The sequence below is a fragment of the Dama dama genome, chromosome 1 (genome assembly GCF_033118175.1).
Source record: "Dama dama isolate Ldn47 chromosome 1, ASM3311817v1, whole genome shotgun sequence".
Classification (NCBI taxonomy): Eukaryota; Metazoa; Chordata; class Mammalia; order Artiodactyla; family Cervidae; genus Dama; species Dama dama.
The window spans coordinates 23,257,341-23,282,055 of NC_083681.1; the positions used below are offsets into that span (position 1 = coordinate 23,257,341).

Below are 24,715 nucleotides of genomic sequence, written 5' to 3' on the forward strand. Positions count from 1 at the left end.
AAAGAGCCCCTGGAGAAGGGAATGGCAACCCACTCCAGGATTCTTGCCTGGAGAATCCCATGGACAGAGGAGCCTGCAGACTACAGTCCATGGGGTCACAAAGAGACACGACTGAGCGACTAACACACACACACACACACACGTCTTTGTTTAACCTCAATAAGAGAATCATTTATTGATCAGCTGTTTACTGTAATTCTTAAAACTTAAGACAAATACCATATGATATTACCTATATGTGGAATCTGAAATATGACACAGATGAACATACCTATGAAACAGGAACAGGCTTACAAACATAGAAATCAGACTTGTGGTTGCCGAGGTGGCGGGCACATGGGGAGGGAAGGATTGGGAGCTTGGGATTAGAAGATGCAAACTATTATATGTAGGATGAATGAACAACAGGGTCCTACTGTACAGCATGAGGAACTATATTCAATATCCTGTGATGAACCATAATGGAAAAGAATATGAAAAAAATGTTTATACATGTGGATAACGGAGTCACTTTGTTGTAGAGCAGAAATAAGCACAGCACTGTAAATCAGCTGTGCATGCGTGTGCTAAGTCGCTTCAGTCATCTCCGACTCTTTGCAACCCTAGGGACTGTAGCTTGCCAGGCTCCTCTGTCCATAGCATTCTTCAGGCAAGAATACTGGAGGGGGTTGACATGCCCTCCTCCAGGGGATCTTCCCGATCCAAGGATTGAACCCACATCTCTTATGTCTCCTGCATTGGCAGGCAGGTTCTTTACCACTAGTGCCACCGGGAAGCCTGTACATCAACTGTATTTCAGTATTTTTAAAAATTAAAAAAAACTTTAACTTTTAAAATGATGGATCAATGAATTGTGTTTTTCCCAGTCTTAGTAAGTGTTCACTAGCTAATTTAAAGACTGCACCTGAGAGGCTTGTTTGGCAAAATCACCTGTCCTATTTATTGCCTTTGTAAGTCTGCTGAAGGCAATGCTTATCAGTGGGAAAATGTCAAAGTTGAGGATACCATCTCTTCCCTGGTGACATGATTCATTTCAGAGATGCACTAAGGCATTTGAAATGCATTGTCATCGAGACGTCCTTGAGATGTGTTGTTGGAACCCAGAGCCAAAATCAAATAGGGAGAGGAAAGCAACTGATCTTCTTTGAGCTCTGCCAAGAGCTTTACCTACTTTTTCTCCTTAATTTACTCTTTACAATGAATGTACGAATAAGCACCCCATGTTATAAATGGAAGACTTAAAGACCATAAAGTTTTAAGTGGCTTGCTAAATTTATCCCATTAGTAAGTGTTGGAAACAGTCATTCAGACTCTAATATCCCTAGAGCCCCCTAAAACATAATGTGATGATTAATACAAAATATTCAAACGAAAGACAGTTATCTGTTGCTGAATGATATTTATTAGCTTAATAATTTGGGCCTGCCCTTAGCATTAATAAGCTTCAGCACTAGTCACAAGGTTTTCATTCACTGATGGGGAACTTCTCTTCTTTTAAAAAATGCAGTTAGAGAAAGGGCATCTACTTCTTGGGGGCTGCAGTGACAGCTGGCTTCTCTTCACGAGTGATGGGAATGGTGCGCTCGGGGCCGGAGGCCTGTTTCCTTGGTCCATTCACAGTGAGGACCCCGTCAGACGACAGGGATGAAGTAATGGCGAGAGGGTCCACGTCAGCTGGGATCCGGTATTTCCTGTGGAACTCCCGGGAGATAAAACCGTGTTCATCCTAAACCAAGAGAAGGAAAGAGGTAGATAAGAACAGAAACAGCATTACTTGTCTAGAACTCAGACATCCTCCTTCCCCTTAGCTGTGACCAAATGCATGGCAACATGAGAGAAAGCGAAACGGTTACTCTGTTGGGTCTATGATGGAATTACCTAAGTGGTCACTCCTACCAATGAGAATCTGAGAGGTCCGAACAGCTAAACTTCTTAGCCCGCCAAGCCCTGAGCTGTGGATATGTTCAGCGGTATTTCCCAAAGGTTTTAGATCAGTGTTTGTTGGGCCTACAGGATTTGGAATATCATCTCGATTTAAAAGTTGAATCTCTTAAGGAAGCCCAGAAATTGTCCTGATGCTTCAGGAATGTTCCAGAATGTTCCAGACCAATAGGTCTATAATGATAATAACAAAAACAATAATAAAGACTACACCCAGGAGACTCTGATCAAATTAAATCATAGCAAAACTGAAACAGCCTGAGGACCTCACTCTATACTATTGGATGCACAAGTTACTGTGTTATAACTAATCAGTAAGAAGGAAACTCACTGAAAAACTCTCCCAGAAAGTAATGAGAAGTTATTTCATTCTTTAGAACTCTCCTGAAGAATTCCAGCCCTAACCTTTATACCTCATAAATCTCAAGCATTTATTTAGACGGGCTGTCAACTGATTTCCACATGGGTCTAGTGTATTAGGAGCTGAGTACAGCTCTGAAATTTAGGCAAACCAAGTAGTTCAGCATTAAGATGGGCTAAAGAGAAGTGACTTCTGGAATACCTAAAAGTCTCAAATTCAAGGGCCTTCCAAGTGCATGCAGTTAATACAATTATGTAAAACAATCAGAGGTCTGAAACCACTATTTAAATCAGTGGTCTTCAGCCTTCACTGTGCATTAGAATTCCCTAGGGAGCTTTTTAAAGCTCTTGATTTAAATGATTTGGGATATGCCTGAGCATTTTTTTTTTCTTTTTTTTTTTAAATTCCTCTGGTAGTTTTAACTTTGGCAAAGTTGAGAACCACTGGCTTAAACAGGAACATCCCATCTATCCCTGAGGCGATCAAATCAAAATAAGCAACGAAGATCTGGCCAAAACAACAACAGGTTTATCCCTGTTCCTGACCCCAATGGCTTAGGACTGGAATGTTACCGGCCTCAAGGGCTGAGGGCAATATCTGGCACATAGCATGCCCTGGAAAAAGAGCAGAAGAGAAAGTCAGCTACATACCTGGCGCTCTTCATGTTTGCCATGCACCTCAATCACATCTCCCAGCACCTTGACCTTGAGTTCCTCTGGGGAGAAGTGCTTCACATCCAGGTTGACAGAGAATCTGTCCTTCTCCAGACGCATCTGGAAATAGCAAGGTGGGGACGGGGTAAGAGAAAAGGGTAGGAATGTAAATGATACTAGTACAATCTCATCATTCTGCAGATTTGCTCTCTGTCCAGGTAGTTTATCCTCCTCTTTTTAGCTAAAAATTCCTTTTTGAATAAACATGCCCTCTGGCTCAGGGGCATCACCATAGTGGTACCCTAGGCACATCACTTGGTCATCAGACCCAAACTTTTATTGACAGGGACAGGGAAGAAGACAGGCCACCCAGGGGACAAAGCACAAAGATGGGTCGCGGCATGCCTTCTGCTGCTTCTCCAAGCCAATGCCTGGCCTTGTCATTTGTCTGTGAGACAAAGGCCCCTTCTTCTTACTCAGGTCTCTGCCAAGTTTCCCACCCACTCAATCTGGAATGTTCTGCTAGCTCCCATTGTCCTTCCAAAGCCCTTGCCCACTCAGCTCCTGTTTACTCACACTTAAATATTTTTAAACCACAGTGTTATCTGTGACAGCTTCTGTCACTCTTATCTGTTCACCCCATTCTCCCACCGTCTTAGGACAATTGGGGGGGGTGTCCCTAAAGTGGACCTACATTCTATCCTCATTAGACTTGGACCCAGGCCAGTGCCCTGTCACAACCTTTAGAAACCCAGAAAATCATAGATGAGGGGATAAAAAGGGAAAAATAATGGTTGCTGTCTCCAGCTCCATGCAGCAGGGGTGGAAGCTCAGGATAAGGTAAGACTGTCTCCTGGCTCTGAAACTTGAGAGGACAGTATTTGTCAGGAGTGTGAGGTGTTAGAAGAGGTGAGCAAAGGAGTCTGAAGGCAGCTCTTTCCCTGTAGATTGTTATGAAGCAAACCAGAAAGGGACATCCTACCCAGAAGATAAGGAAGAGAGAATGACCTTCATACTGCATGGAAAATGTAAAAAATAGGATACAGAGGCACACCAAATACAAATAGGTGACTGGGGAAGAGAGGAACTAGGGACCTCATCTGTCTTCACTGCAGGACACACAAGTGCCTAAGAGACGTAGGACCCTTAGGCACAGAGTTAGGCCAGGAGGAAAAGGACAGTGGATGGAGATGCTTCCAGAAGTTTCCAGAATGAACTCTTCTGTCCAGGCAAAGGGGAGACTTACCTCGGAGAGGCCAGTGTCAATCCAGCTGGGTGCCCGCAGAAATGAGGGCGGCCGAAGATAGAAGGGGCTCAGGGAAGTAGAAGCTGGGAAGAGATCAGACTCCAACAGGTGCTCGCCAAAGAACTGGTCAAAGAGGCGGCTGGGAGAGTGGAAAGGGAAGAAGGGGCGGCGGATCCAGGGGTGGTGGATGGCGATATCCATGGTGGTTAGGTGAGTGTGGGGGGTCAGCTGGCTGGTCAGCTCCTTCAGCTGCAGCTGCGGCCAGCCCCTTATATACGCAGTCTTGTGAAGCTTCTGGAATGGTGATGTCAGGGGTTTTATTATCCCAGCTCACTGCCCGTTCATGGGGACTTGTGATTGGGGATTTGGCAGTATGACACATACCCAGTACTCACTGAGCTAAGAAAAGAGAAAGACAAACGCGCCTGAGCTGGCCAGTGACCTGTCCTGGTCTTGTTTCACTAGCTTTCTGTCCACACCCAATGGCACCCGCCCCCACCCCCTCCTCTGGCGTTGGGACTGAGTCAGGAATCCCAAGCAGCGGGCAGTGTGGCCCTCCTCCTCCCCTGCAACCCTGCATGCCAAGGGAATGGGGCCAGCAGCTATCTTGGGCCTGGGCAGGAACTGGAATCTTCCTAGGCTGAGCCCCAGGGACATTAACTCTTTGTGGGTCCCTGGGGGACAGCAGTGACCACCAGCATAGCCGTGGCAGGTTTCCACGTGGTGCCCTGGGTTGCCCTGGGTTCAGAGAGGACCCTGACATTCGGAGGGGAAGGCTCCTCACCCCACCCCCAAAGAAAGGGTAGAAAGTTGTTTGCATGTTTCATTTTCTGTGGCTGGCAGAACCTCAAACCGAGGGGAGAGCTGTATGAAGTAGGGTGCCGGTTGTCTGCCCCTGGGGAGGCGAAGGGGAGGTGGAGAAAAACGTGCAAACTGTTGGTGAGGGTCTCAGCGAGGCCTCTCCGGGCCGTGGGCAGCAGCCTCCCCACGCCGGCTCGCTCCGCAGCCCCGACCCCCAGCTGTCCCGGTGGGGGAGTGCGGGGGGGCGGGCAGGCTTGTGACAGCTGAAGGGTGTGCAGGGGAGGGGACGGGGGTCCAGGCGGCGCGGGTCACACGCTGGTGGCGGGCGCCCGCCGCCCCTCCCCCGGGCTCCGCACTATTTTGGGTGGTGTAGACCCCGCCCCCACCCCCGCCGCGCCCCGGCTCGGCGGCAGCTGGAGGGGTCCCGCCGCGCCTGTCGGGGCCGCAGCTCGGACCGGGGCCGCCGGCGCGTCTGCAGTCATGTCGGGCCGCTCCGTGCCACATGCCCACCCGGCCACCGCCGAGTACGAGTTTGCCAACCCGAGCCGCCTGGGCGAGCAGCGCTTCGGGGAAGGTATGGCACGGACGCCACCCCACCCCCCTTGCCTCCCACCCCCACCTCCGGAGATTCTGGGCTGACCTCCCAATGGTAACTGGCCTCCACCCCACTCCGGGCTTAACTGAACTCCTGGGGCGAGTCATCTCCCACCCCAGACTCCCCCCCTCGCCGCCCCCTCCAAGCGGGCGCGCTCCCCTTCCTACTGGCCTCGGGGCAGACTGCTGCCCGCAGGACTCGGAATCTGCCCCTAAGCTCCCCCGCCGCCCAGCCCACCCTGCCCCCCAAGGGCCGTTCCCCCTCTTCGGCCCACGCGGGCCCGGTTTGCCTTGCTCTCCGCTACCCCAGCGTATTCCCTTTCTCCAGCCCCTCTCCCCAGCCGCCTCCCTCCAGCCTGCGGGACCCTCCCCTGCGGCTCCGGCCTCGGCTCCCGCCCCCTGCAGGCCTCCTGGCCTCTCACTTCACCCTCCTTCGCACCCCTTCCTCCGTCAGCCCGCCCTCTCGCCTTTCTCTCTCTCCCTCCTCTCTCCGTCCCGCAGGCCTCCTGCCAGAAGAGATCCTGACCCCTACCCTCTACCACGGCTACTATGTCCGGCCCCGGGCCGCGCCAGCTGGGGAGGGCAGCCGGGCAGGGGCCTCCGAGCTTCGGCTCAGCGAGGGCAAGTTCCAGGCGTTTCTGGACGTGAGCCACTTTACCCCAGATGAGGTGACCGTGAGGACTGTGGACAACCTCCTGGAGGTGTCCGCCCGGCACCCGCAGCGCCTGGACCGCCACGGCTTCGTGTCGCGCGAGTTCTGCCGCACCTACGTCCTGCCGGCCGACGTGGACCCCTGGCGGGTGCGCGCCGCGCTCTCCCACGACGGCATCCTCAACCTGGAGGCGCCTCGGGGCGGCCGACATTTGGACACAGAGGTCAACGAGGTCTACATCTCCCTGCTCCCAGCGCCCCCTGATCCCGAGGAAGAGGAGGAGGCCGTCGGTGTGGAGCCCTGAGCACCACAGACCCAGCACCCACTGAACCCCTTTCTAGCTCCCGGCCCGTGATACAAGCAGCTGCCCAGCACCCCGGAGGTAGCCGCATCCTTGGGGGAAGGGAAACGTGCATGGTCACAAAGTATGGTTTGGTCCCTTGGGACGTGTCATAGCATTATTTTTGTGTTTTGTGTTTTTTTTCGTTTAGTTTTGGGTGGAGCTGAATAAACCCAAATCTCAGGGCCTTGTGCTGCTCCCTATTCTGTGGCCTGGAGGAGGGGATGGGCAGGGACGAAGACAAAAAGGTCCTCAGTTAGGTGGACCCAACGTCACAGCACTCTGAACTCACACGTGGATGCTGAGATCACACCCGGAAGCTGACACTGGCTCCGCATCAAATTCCTGGCCATGATTTTCTCACAGTGCAACAAAAGAGAGCGTGATCCTGGGAGGGGAAAGGGATATGCCATCCAAACAGCCCGGAGGGCACTGTCTGAGCTGGTGATTAGAGACACAAAAACAAGGGTCTCCAGACTGTCTGGCCTGTTTTGGGTAGGGGTTGGGAAAGGCTTTTGGATGCAGAGTTGCCTAAAGCCCTGGTCTGCCCACGGAAATTGGCCTCTGATTCTGAGGGATCGAGAATGCAGATACAGCAACACAGACACAGAAGCCTCTGCCATTGTCGCTGAACCACAGTTTCCCCACCCTCTGCCTGGGAGGGAAAGCATTTGTTTCTAATCTTGAAACATCCCAAAGAGAAGAATCCCTGCATCCCTCCACCCAGGCCAAGGGTATTGGTTTGGTGATGATGGCCAAGGAAATTTCCTTTGGAAGTAGAGTCTTAGTACTAGAAGTATGGTATATTCTGGAAAGCCTGGGGGATTGACCTCTTAATTACTTTCTGTAATCAAAAAGAGCTTGAATGTGTTTCATTTGAGGAGTGTGCAGAAGACTGCCTTGACCCCAAATACATCTTTTACTAGGTTGTGATGGACATCTGAAATTCTTCCATTAAAGTGGTTGGTTGATTCTTAACTTTTTTATAGACCCTTTTAAAAAAATCTTACAAAAGCAATATATCCTCTTACCAGAAAAATACACATGCTCTGAAATGTGGTACACAATTTGAACAGGTTTACACAGCTCTTGAGATCCATTTATTTGCCCTCTTAGGGATCTGTGGACTCCCAGGAAAAGAACCCTCACTTAAAGAATTCAATTCTTAGTTAAAAGATTGCCATCTGTTAAAAATTAAAGCAAGTCTTAGAGAAATAACTATTGATACATCCTTTTGTTCGCTCATTCAACAAATATTTATTTAACCCCCAAGTACTGTGGTATGGAGGTTATACACTGTAAATATAATTTAAGACTATGCTCCTTTGTTGTCTGCTCTCAGGAATCTTAACATCTAGTTCAGAAGAAAAAGAATTTTAAAAGGATCCTCTTTAGACTTCTATTACAACAGCTTTGCTTTGATCCGTTTTATAATTTTACTTGAGCTTCATTTAAAAGAAAAGTTTCCTGAGCTAGAAAAAAAGTTGCAACCTCTGACTTTGTCCAAATTCCCAACCCACAAACACTCTGAAGAGTATTAGTCAACTTCTGGGATATTTTTAGTGACAGAGAGCTTAGAACTTCATAAAGTAGCTCAATTCATTTTCTTTTTGGACTTCTTTTGAACCAAAATCTGCATTTCAGTAACTTCTGCCCATTGGCTCAGGTTTTGTCTGGAAAATAAGTGCAATCCTTCTTTCCCTTGAGAGTCTGCTCAGATATTTAAAAATAACCATCCTGTCCTCCAAAAGCTTCCCTTTCCCAATGAAACATGCCTAATTCTCTTAACCATATTTTATAGGACTGTTCATACCACTTATAACTCAGACAACTTTCTCTTGAATACACTGCCTCTTGACAGTGTAACTTGAAATTCAACATGTAAACCTAAAACTGTTATTCCAATCATGGACTGACTGGTATATACTTCAGTGGAATAATCAATACCCTTGTTTATCACTCTAGACTTCTATTAATGCTGCTTAGAGTATATCAGGTTTTCTGACTGCCGCAACACAGTGCTGGTTCCTTTGGAGTTTCTGGTCATATAAAAAATCTCTAATTTAAGGAAATTAGCTGAAAAGGGACCAGATTATGAAGGGCTTTGAGTACCAGGCTAAGAAGTTTGGGTAACAACAGGATGAAAAGAATACAATTAGTAGTAGAGTACAGAGTGGATTGCCAGGAAGAAGCATGGTCATGAAATAAGAGGCTAGTGCAATGGTTTAGCACCGGATAATAAAGTAAGATGCTTTACCATCTAACAATTAGCTGAGAACAAAAAGTAATAATAATAACCATAGCTAGGACTTACTGAAAGGGTCCCATGTGTCAAGTCCTGGATTAGAGTTTTTTATATACATTATCTCACTTAACTTTCCACCACAATCCTATAAGGCTGTCACTCTTTTTATCCCCATTTTTCATAAAGAAAGAAGATGGAGGAAGAATGACTCTCTGCAGTACAGGGCTGAGTGCTGGATTCCAAACATCCTTAAAGGACACACAAATAAATGGGCATTTAAACAATACACTAAAGATGGGGTGGGTACACTGAAGTCAAGCCACATAGGTTCCACAAATTCTCCAAGAGTCCGTATTTTCTACTAAGGAATTTGCTCACCACATCCTAGTTGCCAATGAGTGTGGAATGAGTGTAACTTCGGACATTGGAGAAGCTGAGTCGAGATTAAATGGAGATTCCATAGTTCTGTACTGAGGACGGGGAAGTGAATGGTTAAGAAGCTCTGAGACCACTCCAATCATAAAATCATAAGATTTTTGACCAGAAAGGGGATTAAATAATGAATTCAGTCCTCCATTTTCACAGGTCCTAGAAAAAAAGTAATTTGCCCACATTCATTCCCCTAGCAAGAGAGAATGCAAAAGGAATACATTTCCCTAAATTTTAGTTTCCAAAAGAGTCCAGTCTTCAAACTCAGATTCTGGACAGGGATAATAAGAGACTAATACCAATGACCTTCAAAGCGAAACACAAACCTGGGGAGTGCTGGGGAAACATAGGTAAAACTTAGATTATAGAGGATATATTTTAATGACAGTGTGATGTAGTACAGAAATATTTCCTAAGGAAACACTGAAGCTTGAGGCTCAGAGTTCACGCTTCCCCAAAGCAGCCCCAAATCCCAAAGGTGAGATGGCTCTCACCTGGACCTCGTGTGTGTTCCTCTACCCTCTGGCTGGAAGCAGTCACCTGGGAATCTTTCCAGCAGGTGGCTTCCAAAGTCCAACCTGTTAGGTTGAAATCTGACACTGACAGAGACTCCCCGGGAGCTGCTGCTGAAAGCTGAACCGGGAACCAGGAAATGCACAAGCCTCTTTCAGTGGAAGAAGAGCTGGGCTCCCTAGAAGACAGAGCACCATGGGAAACCAGCTCTGCTGCGGGGGAAGCTGGTGAGTAGGGGGAAAGGTCGGAGGGCAAGGTCTTCTGCTGGTGGACAGAGGCCCCAGGGATAAGAGAAAGTCTACCGGGAGCACTCTGCCAACTCCCCACTGTCACCTGCTTCACCTGGCACCCCCAGGAGCAGCACCCCATTCTGTGCCCCCTCCTTTCAGGAAACCTCAGAAACACAGCCAAGGCAGCTGTCTGCCAAATGACGAGGACAGGGATGGAATGGTGAATCGATGTTTTTTTCTGTTTGTCTTCCTCTTCCTCCTCATTCCCTTTATTCTCTTCCTTTCTCCCCCAGATAATGGTAATAATTTGAGAACTTTATTATGTTCCAGGCTCTTAATAATCTCCTTTAATTTTCCCAACAATTCTAAGGGAGGTGTGGCCTTATCCCTTCTCCTGTTTTACAGCTAAGAAGCTAAGGCTCAGAGAGGTTAACTAATTTGTCTGAGGTCACATGACTAGTAAGCAAATAAACCAAGATTCCAACCCAGGCCTGACTTCCAAGCCCCTACTCTTTTTTTGGACTATACCATACAGCATGTGGGATCTTAGTTTCCTGACCCGGGATGAAATTCTCACCCCCTGCTTTGGAAGCACAGAGTCAACCACTGGACCATCAGGGAAGTCCCTCAAAGCCCATACTTTTAACCACTACACAATACCATCTCCAGAATCAAGTAAATCAACTGGAGAAATGTTTATTTAAAAGGGGAGAAGTGAGGAGAAGGAGAATATCCATGGAATGTTTGAATATAACTTTCACATTTGTTTGCTGTGTGACCTTAGGCAAAGCCTGTGACTTCTCTTCTTCCTCATATGTAATGTAGATAACATGATGTATGTTGTTTAGATCACAGACTTGAAGAGCAGATAATATGGGAACGCCTCAAAATAAATGAATTAAATTGTCTTTATTGTTCTTTCCCATTATTATCATCACTGTTGTTAAATAGCAAAAATTCAGCCAAGTAAATTTTCAAAATTTAATTGACGTTATTGAAGGGCTCATGATGAGGTAGCATCTTATCTAGCAAGTAGAAAGAAGCTCTGAGAAGCTGTACAAAATGGAAGGCTCTCATAGGCAGAAGAGGGAGGGGTCAGGGAAGAGCAGATGACCTCATCTTCCTTTGGGCAATGGAAAAGGTCTATGTGACAGACTACCCCACTGGTGCTGACCAGATAATTCCAAACTGACCATATAAGACTATGTTCCTGGAGAAGGTTGAAACTCCAGTTAGGCTGGGTATCAAGCCATGGTTTGATACTGTGAGCTTAGCACAAGCAACACCATTCAAGGCCTGTTATTTCTTTTTAACACGATAGCCCCCTGGACCTGGTTTTATCCTGTCCGCTGCTTTCTTCTATACTACTCCAGGCCTGCATCTGTATTGAGGATGTCCTATTTCTGAATGAAGTATTATGTTTAGACAGATAGCTGAGGTACATTGAAAAGCACATTGGATTCACATCCTGTTGCTACTATTCATTCATGTATCTGTTCACTTGTTAAACAAATATTTTATTGAATACCTATGTATACCAGCCATAATGGTAGAGTCAGAAGGCAAAGTAAAAATAAGAAATTTGGTCCCTGCCTTCTTGGTATCTTGAGTAAGATACCAAAGTTTTAGGGCCCTAGTTGGCCCATTTATAAAACAAGAACAAATAATTTTCCAGAATATTGTTAGGATTGAAAAAACAAATGAAGCACGTTTACGACTCTGAGATATCCTATAGACAGAAGACATCTAGAAACATAAAAAATTCCAGAGGAGGGGGTGTAATGTGTCTTTCACTCCCTTTTTCCCCAAGTCTTCATATCCTTCATGTTTGAGTATTTCTTCCTCTGATGATGGTAGTCATAGTAGTCAGCTTTGACCAATGCTCATTATACACCAGACCCTTAGCTGAGTATTTTACATCTATTATTTTATTTAATTTTTACAGTAATGTCATGAGGTTTAAGTTCTATTATTATCTTCATTTAATTAATAAGAAAATGGAGGGACTTCCCTGGCAGTCCAGTGGTTACGACTCCGTGCTTCTGTTGCAGGGGATATGGGATTGATCTCTGGTCAGGGAACTAAGATCCTGCATGCCATGTGGCACAGTCAGAAATTTTTTAAAAATAAATAAAATGAAAATGGAAGCTTCATGAAGTAGAAAACTTGCTAAAGATCATAGAGCTAGTCTGATACTATCAATCTAAATCTAGAGCCTGGCTAGAAACACTACACCAGATAACCTAACCAAAATATATATTTTTTTCCTCTTGAATATTAGTAGGATTGGATAAATATTGTTCTTCTCTGTTTCTCATTATCTCAAACTTCCAGAAACTTAAAGGCACTATGACAATTGAAAAGATTTTTATAAAAAATTTTTTTTCTGATTACAAAAGTAATACATATTCTCTGTAGAACATTTGGAAAATACCAAAGAGCAGAAAGTAAGAAACAACCATAAATAGAAGCACCCAGAGATGACAGGAACATTTTAGTGTATTTCCATGTAATCCTTTTAAAATTTTTATATGCATGGTTTTTATCCCAAAACATATTGGCTTTTAATTATCTTAGTAAAGAGGAAAAATTTCCATGCTATTAGGTGTTCTTCCAACATCTTTCTTAAATTGATGTATGATATTCCATTGATTGGAGATGCCATTTATTTAGTTAGTTCACAATGTTGGACATTTAGGATATTTCCTATTTTTTGAAATCACAAATAATGCTATAATAAATATCCATATATGCACCTGTCTGATTATAGGTTAGAACTGCTACATCAGTGGTTACATACATTTATGTTTAAGGCCTCTCATACTTATTGCCAAGTGCATTCTAGAAAAATTGCACCAATTTTTATTCTTACTACCAATATAGGAGACTACCCATTTGGTTTCCTTAATTCTGAGCTAAAAATAAAATCCTATCACCCACAAGACTAACTGAATATTCCATCTGGGTTCATGTCCAGGCATTGTGCAACATCCAACTTGGGAACAGGCTCTGCTCACTAAATCTGAGTCACCTAAGTGCATCTTATTTTAGAATTATTATTTTCTTTATCAGTTTAAGTAGAAGTAAGTAGGAAGAGAGGAGTGACCAGGGGCGAGGACTTAGAGGCTAGGATTAGGCTATGCTTATGCAATGTTAAGAGAAAGGAAGAGCTGAAGTGGCAGAAGAGGAAGTAGAAAAACCCAGAAATAGTTTCTAAAGCTTTTTTTCTGAACCACCTGTAGAGTCTGGATGGAGACTAACTGCTCTCAACTCAGCAAGCTGCATTAAAACCAAAAATCAAACCAAAACACGAATCTCTGTCAGATATGTGTGGAAAAATCCTAAGTTTTCTACAGTAGTAAAACAAACATGATTTAGAAGTCCTCTTCCTCCTGTCTTTTTAATTAGCTAAAGAAGGAAACTTCCTTGGGGAGACAGAAGTCAGACAAATAGAGTTGGCTCTGGTGCGAGCTGGAAATGTACTAGCAAGAAAAAGCATCCGGAGTAAGCCACGAAGTATTCAGCCTATTTCCTCAGACAAGTGTTGTTCTCTGGCCATCAAACAGTTGACACCACGTAGACTTGCTGGCTCCATCGGGGACCCTAGGGGCTCAGAAATAAGTATAAGAGGGCTGTCCTGCAGCGAAGGCAATGTAGCTGAGTCACTTACCAAATTCAGAGCTTCCTGGGCTGTGGACGTCAAAGGTTAAACTTCTCTCTCTCTCTGTTAATTAGAAACAAGGACAAAGAAGCAAGGATGGGGGTCATCTGTCAGGAAAGGGCTTTGTGGGGCCTTAATGAGTCAACCTTGGTTGTGGCAGCTTCTGTGACTCCCAGGATAAGAATCCTGGGTTGATAGAGACCCTGAAAAAAAGAAGCGAAAGGAAAAGCAACAGGGTCTCTGAATCCAGGAATATCCCCTTATTTGGCAGGATTCCCTTGCCCTCTGCTGGGATTAGCCTGTTAGACAATCCCAGAATAGCCCTCAACCCAACTACATCCCTGGCATGTAGCCTGCCTGCTTGCCTGGGGCTATATTTTGGGTTTGGTTGTGTCAGTTGTACCACTCCACCATCCAGAACCATCCCTTTGGGAGAGGTGTGGTCCCCTTGAGAAATGCTCTGGGGCTGCCTCAGGGTGAATCTTTGTTAGAGGGAGTTGAAGGAGGGTCATCCTACCAGAATGTTAAGGAGACCACAGAGCAAAGGATGCAGGAGGGAAGACCGAGGCCAGGTTCTTACACATGGGTAATCTGTTTTTCCTTTCACAGGAGCTGTACATCAACTTTACAGAGGAAAGAGAAAATAGGTAATGGGAGTTGGGGGTGCGGGGTGCTGGGGGGAGTGCAAATTAGTGAAAAGAGGATAATAGAACCAGTGTCTTAAGAAAGGGTGTAAGGTGGAGCAAGGCTAAAGGGAGATAGTACACCAAAGAGATCTTTAGGTTCCAGACCACTTCTGAAACTCTGAACCTCATCCTTTCCATTATCTAAGAGTGGCAAGATTGGTTGTTCATTCTTTCATTCATCCAGCAAAAATTTACAGAACACTTATAGTGTATGTGAAGCACTCTGCAGGATCTGGAGGAGGCAGAGAGGCATGAGGGGAAGGGTACACTGAGGTCTGGCCCTAGAAGAGCTGAAAATAAAGTCCGAGAGAGATACACATAAACAGAGAATCATAATACCATGTACTAGTGCTCCCAATAGCACCACACTCAGGCTGTTACAGAAGGGGAGGAAACACCCATATTGAAGGAATAATAGCAAGTTTATAAGGGGGAAGAGAAGCAGGGAGCACGCAGAAATAAGAAGAGAGAGAAGAGAGTGACTATGAAAAGTGACCAAATATTTGCTGTAGCTGAGCTCTTAGCACATTGCACTGTAATAGTCTGTATGCTTCTGTCTCCCCTAGTAGACTGCAAGCTCCCTGCAGTGGAGAAAACAGCCAACTCATCCTTCTATCCCCAGAATGCAGACACAGAGCCTGGCATACCATGGGCTCTCAATATATAATTGTTTTGGGTTTTTTTGTTTTTACTTTATTTTATTTTGGCTGTGCTGGGTCTTTGTTGCGGTGCGAGGACTCTGTTGTGGCACACGGGTTTAGCTGCTCCTCTGGCACGTGGGGATCTTAGTTCCCTGACTAGAGATTGAATCTGAATTCCCTGCATTGGAAGGCAGATTCTCAACCACTGGACCAGCAGGGAAGTCCCACCATAAAATTGTAAAATTATGTTACGGGCCGCTGAAACATTAGGATGGAAGGTATTATTGGCAGATCGTAAAAGGGCCAGGTTGTATACTCTGCTAAGGAGTTTGGATTTGGGAATGGTGGAAGTGAGAGATGAGAGGACAGGCAGGGAGATTAGTCAGAAGCCCACCGTAATAATTTAACAGCGATTTGAAGAGGGCAATTTCAATAGAGACAGAAGAGAAAGCGGATTAAAGTCGGATTTCTTCCTCTCAGGGAGCCAAGCAAGACGAACACTGAGGTTGCAGCAGCAGCAGCCGCAGCTTGAGCGGTGGCGGCAGCTGAATGACACGGAGGTAATGACAAGCCTCGGTCCCTCCTAGAAGGCTGTTCAGACCTGGCACCCCAGGACTCAGCTTATCCAGCCCGAGACAGAGGGGGAAAGGGAGCAACCAAACCAAGAATCTCCCTTAACGCTGTTCGTTCCTCTCAGGACACAATGGGACACATGTACGAGCAGGTGTTACAGCAGCCTGCATCTCAGCAGAGGAGCCGTCAAAGCCTCAGGTCGGAGGACAGCGGCTTGTATTATGCAGACATTCAACTGTACAGCCTTCCCCAGCCACGCTCTGTCCAGGAGGTGAAGCACCTACAGTTAAAAAATGCTACGGAGTATGCGACCCTTCGCTTCCCCCAGGTGACACCTCGCTATGACAGCAAGAACGGGACCCTTGTGTGAACCCTGATGGGGAGGCACTACCTGTCGGCATCATTTCATCACTACGGCTCTGGGGGACTGGCTGGCAGCCTAAGAACAGTGGGCACGTTTTAGGCTTAAAGAACTCCAGAGCCCCCGGAATTGCAAACTCCCAGTCCTGCGCTCTGCCTCGGCCTATCTCTTAGTTGTCACCATTAGCAAATAGCTAATAGCACCATTAGCTTGAGTTACCTGGGGGTGGATGGAGTTGTACAGGATGAGGGTGCTAGGTTGAGTGTGCAAGAAGATAGGTTGACCCCTATCTTTGCTCCTGCCCTCAGGGAAAGTGCTGAAAGAACAGGTTCCCCTTGAAGCACTTGCACTTGAGCTGACTTTGTTGGAGTTCGTTTGATGGTATCTCTCTTACACACCTTCAGCTCCTAAGCTAAAGAAGAGGTGCTCTGGAAAGCATTCAGGGCTCTTGTACACAGCTCCTAGATCTGGGTTGGGCAATTTCCTCAGAGGTTGGGTCAAAAGGGTCCAGACCCTATACGAACAAGTGAGGGCGGGACTGAAGCATGGAGCAAGCGTTTTTGGACCATCGATTGCAAGAACGTCAAGTCACTGATGTCGACAGCACTGTGAGGCCCAGAAACTTCCCCTTAAGCTGGACTGTTTTCTCTCACGGGTGCGGAGCCGTTAAGATCAATAAATCGCATAAGGAACCTGGTTGGTGCGTTTTCTTGGGTGGAGGTCTGCGAGCTCTCATTCAGCCTCAGGGCAGTAAGGAAGACCAACCACTTTCCACCGCCCTACCAGCTGCTATGGAAGCAGAGCCCGGGTGCGGTTGGCACGCACTGAACGCAGCTTCCCAACCGCGAAAGGAGGGGCTCCGGGGCGGGGTCTGGGCCGGTAGGAGGTGGGTCTAGTAGGCAGGGGGCAGGGTTCTGGGAATCAGGAGGCGGGGTCCGAGCCAGCAAGAGGCAGGTCTAGACGGGCAAGGGGCGGAGTTCTGGCCCTCAGGAGGCGGGGTCTGGGCGGCAGGAGGCGTGGTGAAGACCGTCAGGCAAAGCGCTCTGGGCCATTAGGAGGCGGGTCTGGACAAACAGGGGGCGTGGTTAGGGCCGTAGGGGGCGGAGCCCGGGAGGACGAAGGCGGGCTCCCGCCAGCTGGAGGCGGATCGGTCCAGGCCGGGCTCTGCCGTCGCCATGGCAACGGGCACGCAGAGGCGACACTACAGCAGGAGGAGGTGGTTCTCAGAAAGGCTGGGGACAGAGATGCGGAACCAGACACCTCGACGATTTAAAAGGTAGGTGCTGAAAGGTGGTGGGTACCTGGAAAGTATTATTATCGCCGGTTAAACTTCCCAGATCAGAACTGAGGGCAAACGGAGGGGTGAGGGTGTGGTGGGAAGGAGGTGGAAGTTTCAGGTTCCAAACCCGCTCAGAGCTTTCGCAGGTTCTTAAGAGTGCTGTCCTTGAGTCATACGTTCAGAGCTTGAAGACTTCCCTTTCTCAAGCTGTACACCATTCTCCCCAAATACCGCGGCCCCTGGCTTTGTTCCTGGGAGGAAAGATTCCTTAAAATGGATAGAGTATTGAAAAATGGAATGGCAGCGAAAAAAAAAAAAAACAAAAACAAGTCAGAAATAATAGGATCAATTTCTTAGAGTGTTTGTGGGAATTTAAAGCACTCGGAAGAGTTCATAGCATGTAGACAAACGTTGGCTGCTGCCATCATCATTATCACCACTATTATTTTCTGTGTCCTCTGACACAGAACTAGTGCGAGGGGATTTAGAAGATGTGGCTAGAACCCCGCCTGCGCTACTGATCAGCAGAACAACCCACTCACCTATTATTAGTTGTGGGTAATAAAATGAACTCTATTTCCAAGGGTTATTTCAAATAAAGTTAATATAGCTGATAGCCCTTTCTAAACTTCAAGTGCTTTATAAAAATTTCTGCCTTGAAATGTAAGTGCTCCCATTCTAGGTTAAAACTGGATTCTTGAGGATGAAGGGAAAAGTGAGTCAGAAGCAGAGCTCCTGTATTTCTCCTCATTGTCTTCAGAATTCTTCCTATGGTTTTTGACTTAATGGAGAAAATTTTCACATATTGAGGTTTGAGAAAGTCATTCCAACTTATAGATGATTTAACTTGAATTTTGTGCTAACTAAAACAGCCTGCTTGTGGCTTATCAAACATACATTTTACATCTGCTTTAATTATTATAGAAAAGGGTGCACTGCCTAGAAATACAGAACATGCATGTTAAAGATTAAATGCCTCTCTTCCTGGGACACCAGTGCTGTTACTCCTTCAATGATAAGATTCTCTTCCCAAGTGCCAAGGCCAAACCGACTTCCTGTGTACATGCTGATCTGTTTTTTTGAAAAATTGAAGGAATGAATCTGACTTCTTTGATGTTCTTTGTTCTGACAAGATTTAAAACCGTGCTGAAAATCATGCTTCTCCAGAGCAGTTGCTTAGAGTTATTTGAGAGGCTATCTCTGGGTTATAGTCCTCAGGTTGGCTCAAATAAAATTCCTTTCTACTCCTATTATAGATTGCTTATTGATTATTTCTGTCAACAGAGTGATACATTTAGGGTAGAGGGAAAACGCATTCTTGCTTGACTAATGATAGGGAAGCATTTGTTTTTGCTTTTTTACTATTAAAATCTAAATGATTAGTATTAAAAATGCCATTGGGATAGCCCTGTTGTAATTATAGTATCTTGGGCTGGATTTCCTGCTAACTGGGGTCCTATTTTTTTATACTTCCAGATGAGTTAAATGGGTTAGCCTGGAGTAGGAACCTGACCCCTCTAAATAGGTTTAACTTTTGGAATTTTTTTTTTTGCTGACCTGTATTTTTGCCCATATCTTTCTCTTCCTATTTTAAGGTGGCCCTGATCTGGTTCTTCTGGGGATTCTGAAGATGGGTACCCAAGTGGTTATGAGACACTGTAACTCCCTGCTGCCAGCAGAGCCCTCTGTAAGTGTCTGGCATTCTATTGAGAGAAGTGTGATGATGTTAATGGAATTTCAGTACAACTCAACAACTGGGGATTTCTCCATCAGGGTTCAGATCCTGGAACAAAACCGTAATATGTTTGCTTTCTTTTCTAGCTTCCCCTTCTTGTGGAAAGACTGGCTCACTTGATTATTATCTTTTTCTGGAATTAATAAAATCAGGCAGAGGTTGAAAATTCCAAGCAATTAGTCAGAAAATCCCATGGACAGAGGAGCCTGGAGGGCTACAGTCCATGGTCACAAAAGTGTTGGACGCAACTTAGTGACTAACAGCGGCAGCAGTCAGAACATATGGGTTGTTTAAAAGATTTCAATAACATTTATTATATAAACAATGTACATGAATCAGAGAGAATTTGGGAAATAGTGCATTTCTTTAAAAAACATAATCCTTCCATATAGCAATCCTGTTAATATTTTAGAATATTTTCCTCTGGTCTTTTTTCCTACATATATTATTTACATATTTGAGATCATATGCACACAGTTTTTGTCTTTTGTCTTTTTAACTTAATGTTTATTAATATGAAATTGCTAAAATGTTTGTTTGAATATGAATACAAATGTTTGGTATTCATCATAATAGCTGTAATTTTCTTGACCATCTCTTTGTTGTCGGATTTGTAGGTTCCTCTCCCTGCGTTGTAAATGTGTGTCTATGGTTAGTTGCTAAGTCGTGTCTGACTCTTTGCAACCTTGTGGACTATAGCCCGCCTGGCTCCTCTGTCCATGGGATTCTCCAGGCAGGAATACTGGAGTGGGTTGCCATTCTCTTCTCCAGGGGCTCTTCCCAACCCAGGGATCAAACTCGGGTCTCCTGCACTGGAGGTGGATTCCTTACAAGCTGAGCCGCCAGGGAAGCCCCACGTTGTAAATAACTAATTGATTTTCTCATTTAAGACATTTTTCCCTTAGGATAGAGTTCCAAAGGAGAATGCTAGGTCAAAAGATGTGGACATTTTAAATAATAACTTACTTTTTAAAAGAAGAATTGCAGTGTTTGATTTTGTATACATTCTTCAGAAGCAGAGGGACATCAGTTGGGAGGTAGGAACGTCCTTGTTAGAAATGTGGCGACCTCTTTCAGCGAGACCCAGGGTCCTGGAGAAAGATTATTTCATGATGGTGGAATTAGTCATGTGCAACCCTAACACATTATGAGTGGCAGACCAGAGATAATGTGGGCATTTACAAGTGTTTTGTATGAGAGAAAAACTTAGGGTCACATCCAAAACTTCCACTAGATGGCGCTAGTCTTAATTTTTTCCCGTAGGATAGCTGGCAGATAACTTTTAAAATGTGAATTTTTAAAATGCATGTAGGATATATTTGCATATCTGCCTTGGTACAGTTTATATTAAGCACTAGCATCTGGTGATTACTTTGGCAACATCCTACTTTAGTCTCACACCATTCTGTCTCTTTTTTCTTTTTTCTCCCCACTCAGTCTGTCACAATCACTGTACACTCTGTCCCCATATATTAATATTGGATCCTCTGTTTTACTAGTCTTCCTTTTACTATCCTTCCTTTCAGTGTTGTTTCTTGCCTCTGTGTGTGTGTTTATGTGTAACTGTGACTTCTTGAAGTTTTTGCCAAAGAATAGGACCTGGTGCTCCATATACGTTTAATGAATGTTTAATGAAAGACTGCATTGATGAAGGGGAGGAAAATATAGGAGGATACTAGAAATTATTTATACTTATCTTCAAGATACAGTAAAAGAGACCAAAAAATTCACATTCCTAAATGAACTATAAAATACTAACTGATATAGTATAAGAGCATGCTATCACTTTTAGATCTTAAAGAGGAGCCAATATTTACTGAGCATATACTATACGCCATGAAATATTCTTGGTTCTAGACATAAATCAGTAGCAAAACATACAAAACTCCCTGCCCCCATGGAGCTTACATTTCGGGCAGAAGAGAGGCTGACAATAAACAAGTATATATAGAGTATCAAAGCTGGTGATGACTGTTAGGAAAACAAAACAGGCAAAGAGGTCTGGGAATGCTGCCATGAGGAGGTGGTATCATTCTGTGTAGAGTGGTCAGGAAAGGCCAAAAGGATCAACAGGTTTAGACAGAGACTGAAAGAAGAGCAGGGATGCGCCACGGGTTATCTGGGAGGTGAGTGTTCCAGACAGATTACCATCAGCTCTGTCTTGATTTTAACAACATCAAGAGTGGTCAGAGGAATTCCAGGAAGAAGTGGGACTTGAACTAAGCATCGTGAAGATTTGAGTAGCAGAAGTGTGGAACCTTCTAGGCAAAGAGATAGTCATGAAGGTATAGAGGTGACAAGGAGCCTTGTGAATCTATGAGACCGTGAGGAGCCTACAAACAGCACAGGCAGTGAGGAGGGGAGACCTTAAGCCGGGCCTGAGGAACCTATATCTGACACGCTGGCAGAGGTCAGTGTTTGAAGATGTTCAAGCAGTTTAACAGCAAGACGAATGTGTTGTCTAAGGAAGATTAAGGGATGCAGACTGGCAGAAAAGCCTGGGGACAAAGAGGTGCAGTTTAGGAGCCAGAACGCGTTTGGGACTTTGCTGGTAGGCATGAGCCCTTTTGTGTATATGTATTTATGGTGATGTCTCTGAAGATAAGTGCAGTAGAAATTGTAAACATATGTTACTGCCAAGAAACTTGCTAATGTGAGAAAACAGAAAAAGACTAAGAAATTATTTCAGAGTCATTTAAAATATTTCTGTTGACAATTTTAATTGTTTGTTTATTCAGACTTTCTTTCTGCTTCTTTATAGTCATTAATGATTGCCCCTAATAGATGTGTTAAATTTTACATAGGTGTGAATTTCACACATCTTAGTTCTCCGCAGGGAGAAGTCACAGTCAATATTTTTACCAAATGACAGTTTTGTTTAAGGTTCAAAGCTTACTTAGGCTAACATGTTATTGTTTGTATTAATAGAAGTCATGAATGAGTTTGCCAGGGTTTTCTCCACTGGCTCATTCTTTTATACAACTAAAAACATATAGTGAGTTCCTTCTATGCTGCAACATCATATAAAAGTTTTGCATAATGATTAAGAATCTGGACTTTGGCTTCATTGCTTCGTAGTTGAATCGGGGCAAATTATCCTTTAGATCTCTCTTTTTGTATGTGTAAAGTGGGAACAATAAAAATAACTTACTAATTGTGGTAACTGTGACCATCAGCTAAACTAATGTATATAAGTGTTTTAGTACAGTGCTTGGCACATAGTAAAAGCTCAATTTTGCTATTATTAATACTGTTGTAGGTAGATATTCAGGTAAGTTTTGGTTAGTGAGGAAAGTATCTGCCTTTATTGGTTTTTGAAAATTTTTATTTTATTCAAGTATTATTGATTTATAATGTGCTAATTTCTACTGTACAGCAAGTGATTCAGTTATACATATATCTACATTCTTTTTCATATTCTTTTCCATTATGGTTCATCAGAGGCTACTGATTATAGTTCCCTGTAATACATATACAGTGGGAGCTTGTTGTTTATCTGTTGCCTTCAATGTTAAAGTAAGGCAGGACTGAGGAAGCTTGGTATAATTTCAGAAACCAGGCAGCATGGCAGAGTAATGCAGAAAGCAGCTTGCCTGTACTCTTTGCCTCTCCTCCAGGCAGAGTGAATAACAGGCCTGCAGTGGTGGGAGTGGTTCCAGCTACCTGGACTGGCTTGCAGTTTTCCCTTGTTCGGACATCACGGGATGTAGATCATTGTCCCAGTTGAACTAGCCCATTTATCCTCCCAGCTTTTGTGTTGATATCACAATAGGGTGAGATGGAGAGGACAGAAGGAAGAGGAAATGTTAGTGTTGCTTAGAGCTAAAGCTTGACTCTTTACCTGGGTCACTTTCTAAGTCAGACCATGATAGTAAGTATGATGAGCTTATCTCTTGAGCCAAAAAAAAGGGGGGGGGATTATCTGGTCCATCAAAAATTTTGTGCTTTTTCCAAGTCTGAGAGCCAGACTATATGTGAACACATTATAATTTGGGGAACATTCTAATAGTTGTGTGGGGACAGTGGAACAGAATATTTTGAAATTACACTGCCTAAATATAAATGAATTAATATTCAATGCTGTTTAAATTTTGGTTCCACCCTTGCATTTGCCACATTTTCAAGTTTTCATTAGCCACATGTGGTTAGCGGCCACTGAATTGGACAGCACAGACATGGAATATTGCCACCATCACAGAAAGATCTGTTGGATATTTTTGCTGTGGGATATGTGGTTGGTGTTATTATAAGCTTCCAAGGAATAGTGCAATCTTGGCCTACATGCCCTATAATAGATTGTGTGTCTATTTACCACAATTCTCTCTTAATTCCTCCAGCAGACAGTGAATGGCATAGGACTGGGCCTCAGAGGACTTTGGTTCAGATTTTAGTTCCTGTATTGACTTGCTACCCGAGGGCTCAGCAGGGCTCCTGCATTGCAGGAGATGGGATTTTGATCCTTGAGTCAGGAAGATTCCCTGGAGGAGGGTATGGCAACCCACTCCAGTATTCTCATCGGGAAAATCCCATGGACAGAGGAACCTAGCAGGATAAAGTCCATGGGGTCCCAAAGAGTCGGAAGCGACTGAGCACACATTGACTTGCTAAGTGACTGTGAGCACCTATGCTAGCCTTCTTTCCTTTCTCTGTGAGATGAGAGAGTTGGGCCAGGTGAGATCTTTTTTTTTTGGAGCTTTAAAAATCAGTCATTCACAGGTCCTACTTTGATAAATAGCTTGTCCTCTGAGAAATAGTGACCTCTTGGCATAGATGACTGTCACAGGACCGGCCTCAGTATTTTTTGCTGTGTCCAGAGCATGCTGGGCTGTCAGCCAATCAGAATCCTCCAGCGAGGGATCCACCAGCTGGGTGTTTTGGTTGCGCATCACTATGTATGTAGATGTGCTGCATACAATTTTATGCTCTTGGAAGTTTCACACTTCTCTTTAAAAAGGGGGCTTGTTGCATTAATTTTCGCTAGTGACTTAACTGAGGGTGTTACACCGTAAACTGTGGAGGTGGCAAGGGGAGTTCTTGGCAACCAAATTCGCCAGCTCGAAGGATGGGTCTTCTGACTTGTGGGCTGCTCAGGTTGAGTTTGATGTGGTGTCACGGCTTTCCCCCCAGCCTTAGTCAGAACTGAACCCACAGCATTCACCAGCAGCAGTCACTTAACACCTCGGTTGACTTCAGCTTCCTGTTTGCTGTGGTCACAAGGAGGTGTGTCTTTTCCCAGAAGCATCTTTGTGTTTAGCAGCTTTAAGACTTTCAAGGAAGATAAGGCTAGTTCGACTCAGAAAAGGATTTTCTTCTCTAGTGACCTGAGGAGGAGGCCACTAGGTTCAATAAGAACTATTACTGACTTTTCTTGCTAAGGTACTAATGAGGGTTTGGGGAGGGAATCTGGCCTTTTGCAAAATCACCAGGATAGAGTTCTAGCTCCTCACACAGCCTCAGTCACTGCCCGGCTGTGTCCCCGGGGGCAAGGTCTGACCTTCTGTGAGCCCTAGCACTCAGGAAACCCTTCCCCCCATCTGGGATCACGAGGTGTAACATAATATGGGTGTTCTTTCAAGCTTCCAATTTTCCTATAGAGACAAGAGCAGTGCGCTGAGAGTACAGATGACTAGTTATTTTTAAAAATAAATAAGACCGTTGACCGGAGTAATGAGAAACAGAGGGGAAGCGTTCTGTTTCACTTGAGGAAGCTTTTATCTAACCCTTTCCAAAGCACCAGGAGATTTTGCAGAGATTTTCATTAAAGCCCCATTTAA

General features: G+C 44.9%; 4 protein-coding genes across 4 annotated transcripts in view; 3 read left to right on the forward strand and 1 right to left on the reverse strand.

Moving 5' to 3' along the window:
* Positions 1–1,379: 1,379 nt before the first annotated feature.
* CRYAB (crystallin alpha B) lies at positions 1,380–4,662 on the reverse strand. The gene is made up of 3 exons (XM_061144632.1): positions 4,202–4,662; positions 2,953–3,075; positions 1,380–1,726 (listed from the first exon to the last, which is right to left on the reverse strand). Exons 1-3 carry the CDS (start codon positions 4,400–4,402, stop codon positions 1,523–1,525), a joined length of 528 nt encoding a protein of 175 aa, XP_061000615.1. The 5' UTR covers positions 4,403–4,662; the 3' UTR covers positions 1,380–1,522.
* Positions 4,663–5,407: 745 nt separating this feature from the next.
* HSPB2 (heat shock protein family B (small) member 2) lies at positions 5,408–7,806 on the forward strand. The gene is made up of 2 exons (XM_061144619.1): positions 5,408–5,576; positions 6,098–7,806. Exons 1-2 carry the CDS (start codon positions 5,483–5,485, stop codon positions 6,550–6,552), a joined length of 549 nt encoding a protein of 182 aa, XP_061000602.1. The 5' UTR covers positions 5,408–5,482; the 3' UTR covers positions 6,553–7,806.
* A 2,065-nt stretch (positions 7,807–9,871) lies between these two features.
* On the forward strand, positions 9,872–16,613 carry C1H11orf52 (chromosome 1 C11orf52 homolog). Its single transcript, XM_061126697.1, has 4 exons — positions 9,872–10,002; positions 14,276–14,313; positions 15,474–15,553; positions 15,691–16,613. The coding sequence occupies exons 1-4, from the start codon at positions 9,971–9,973 to the stop codon at positions 15,934–15,936; spliced, it is 396 nt and encodes a 131-aa protein (XP_060982680.1). The 5' UTR covers positions 9,872–9,970; the 3' UTR covers positions 15,937–16,613.
* A 520-nt stretch (positions 16,614–17,133) lies between these two features.
* DIXDC1 (DIX domain containing 1) overlaps positions 17,134–24,715 on the forward strand; it is a 75,341-nt gene continuing 67,759 nt past the window's right edge. Inside the window, exons 1-2 of the mRNA XM_061144655.1 lie at positions 17,134–17,203; positions 18,802–18,893. Coding sequence (XP_061000638.1) covers positions 18,837–18,893 — 57 coding nt within the window. The 5' untranslated portion in view covers positions 17,134–17,203; positions 18,802–18,836. The remainder of the gene's footprint in view (positions 17,204–18,801; positions 18,894–24,715) is intronic.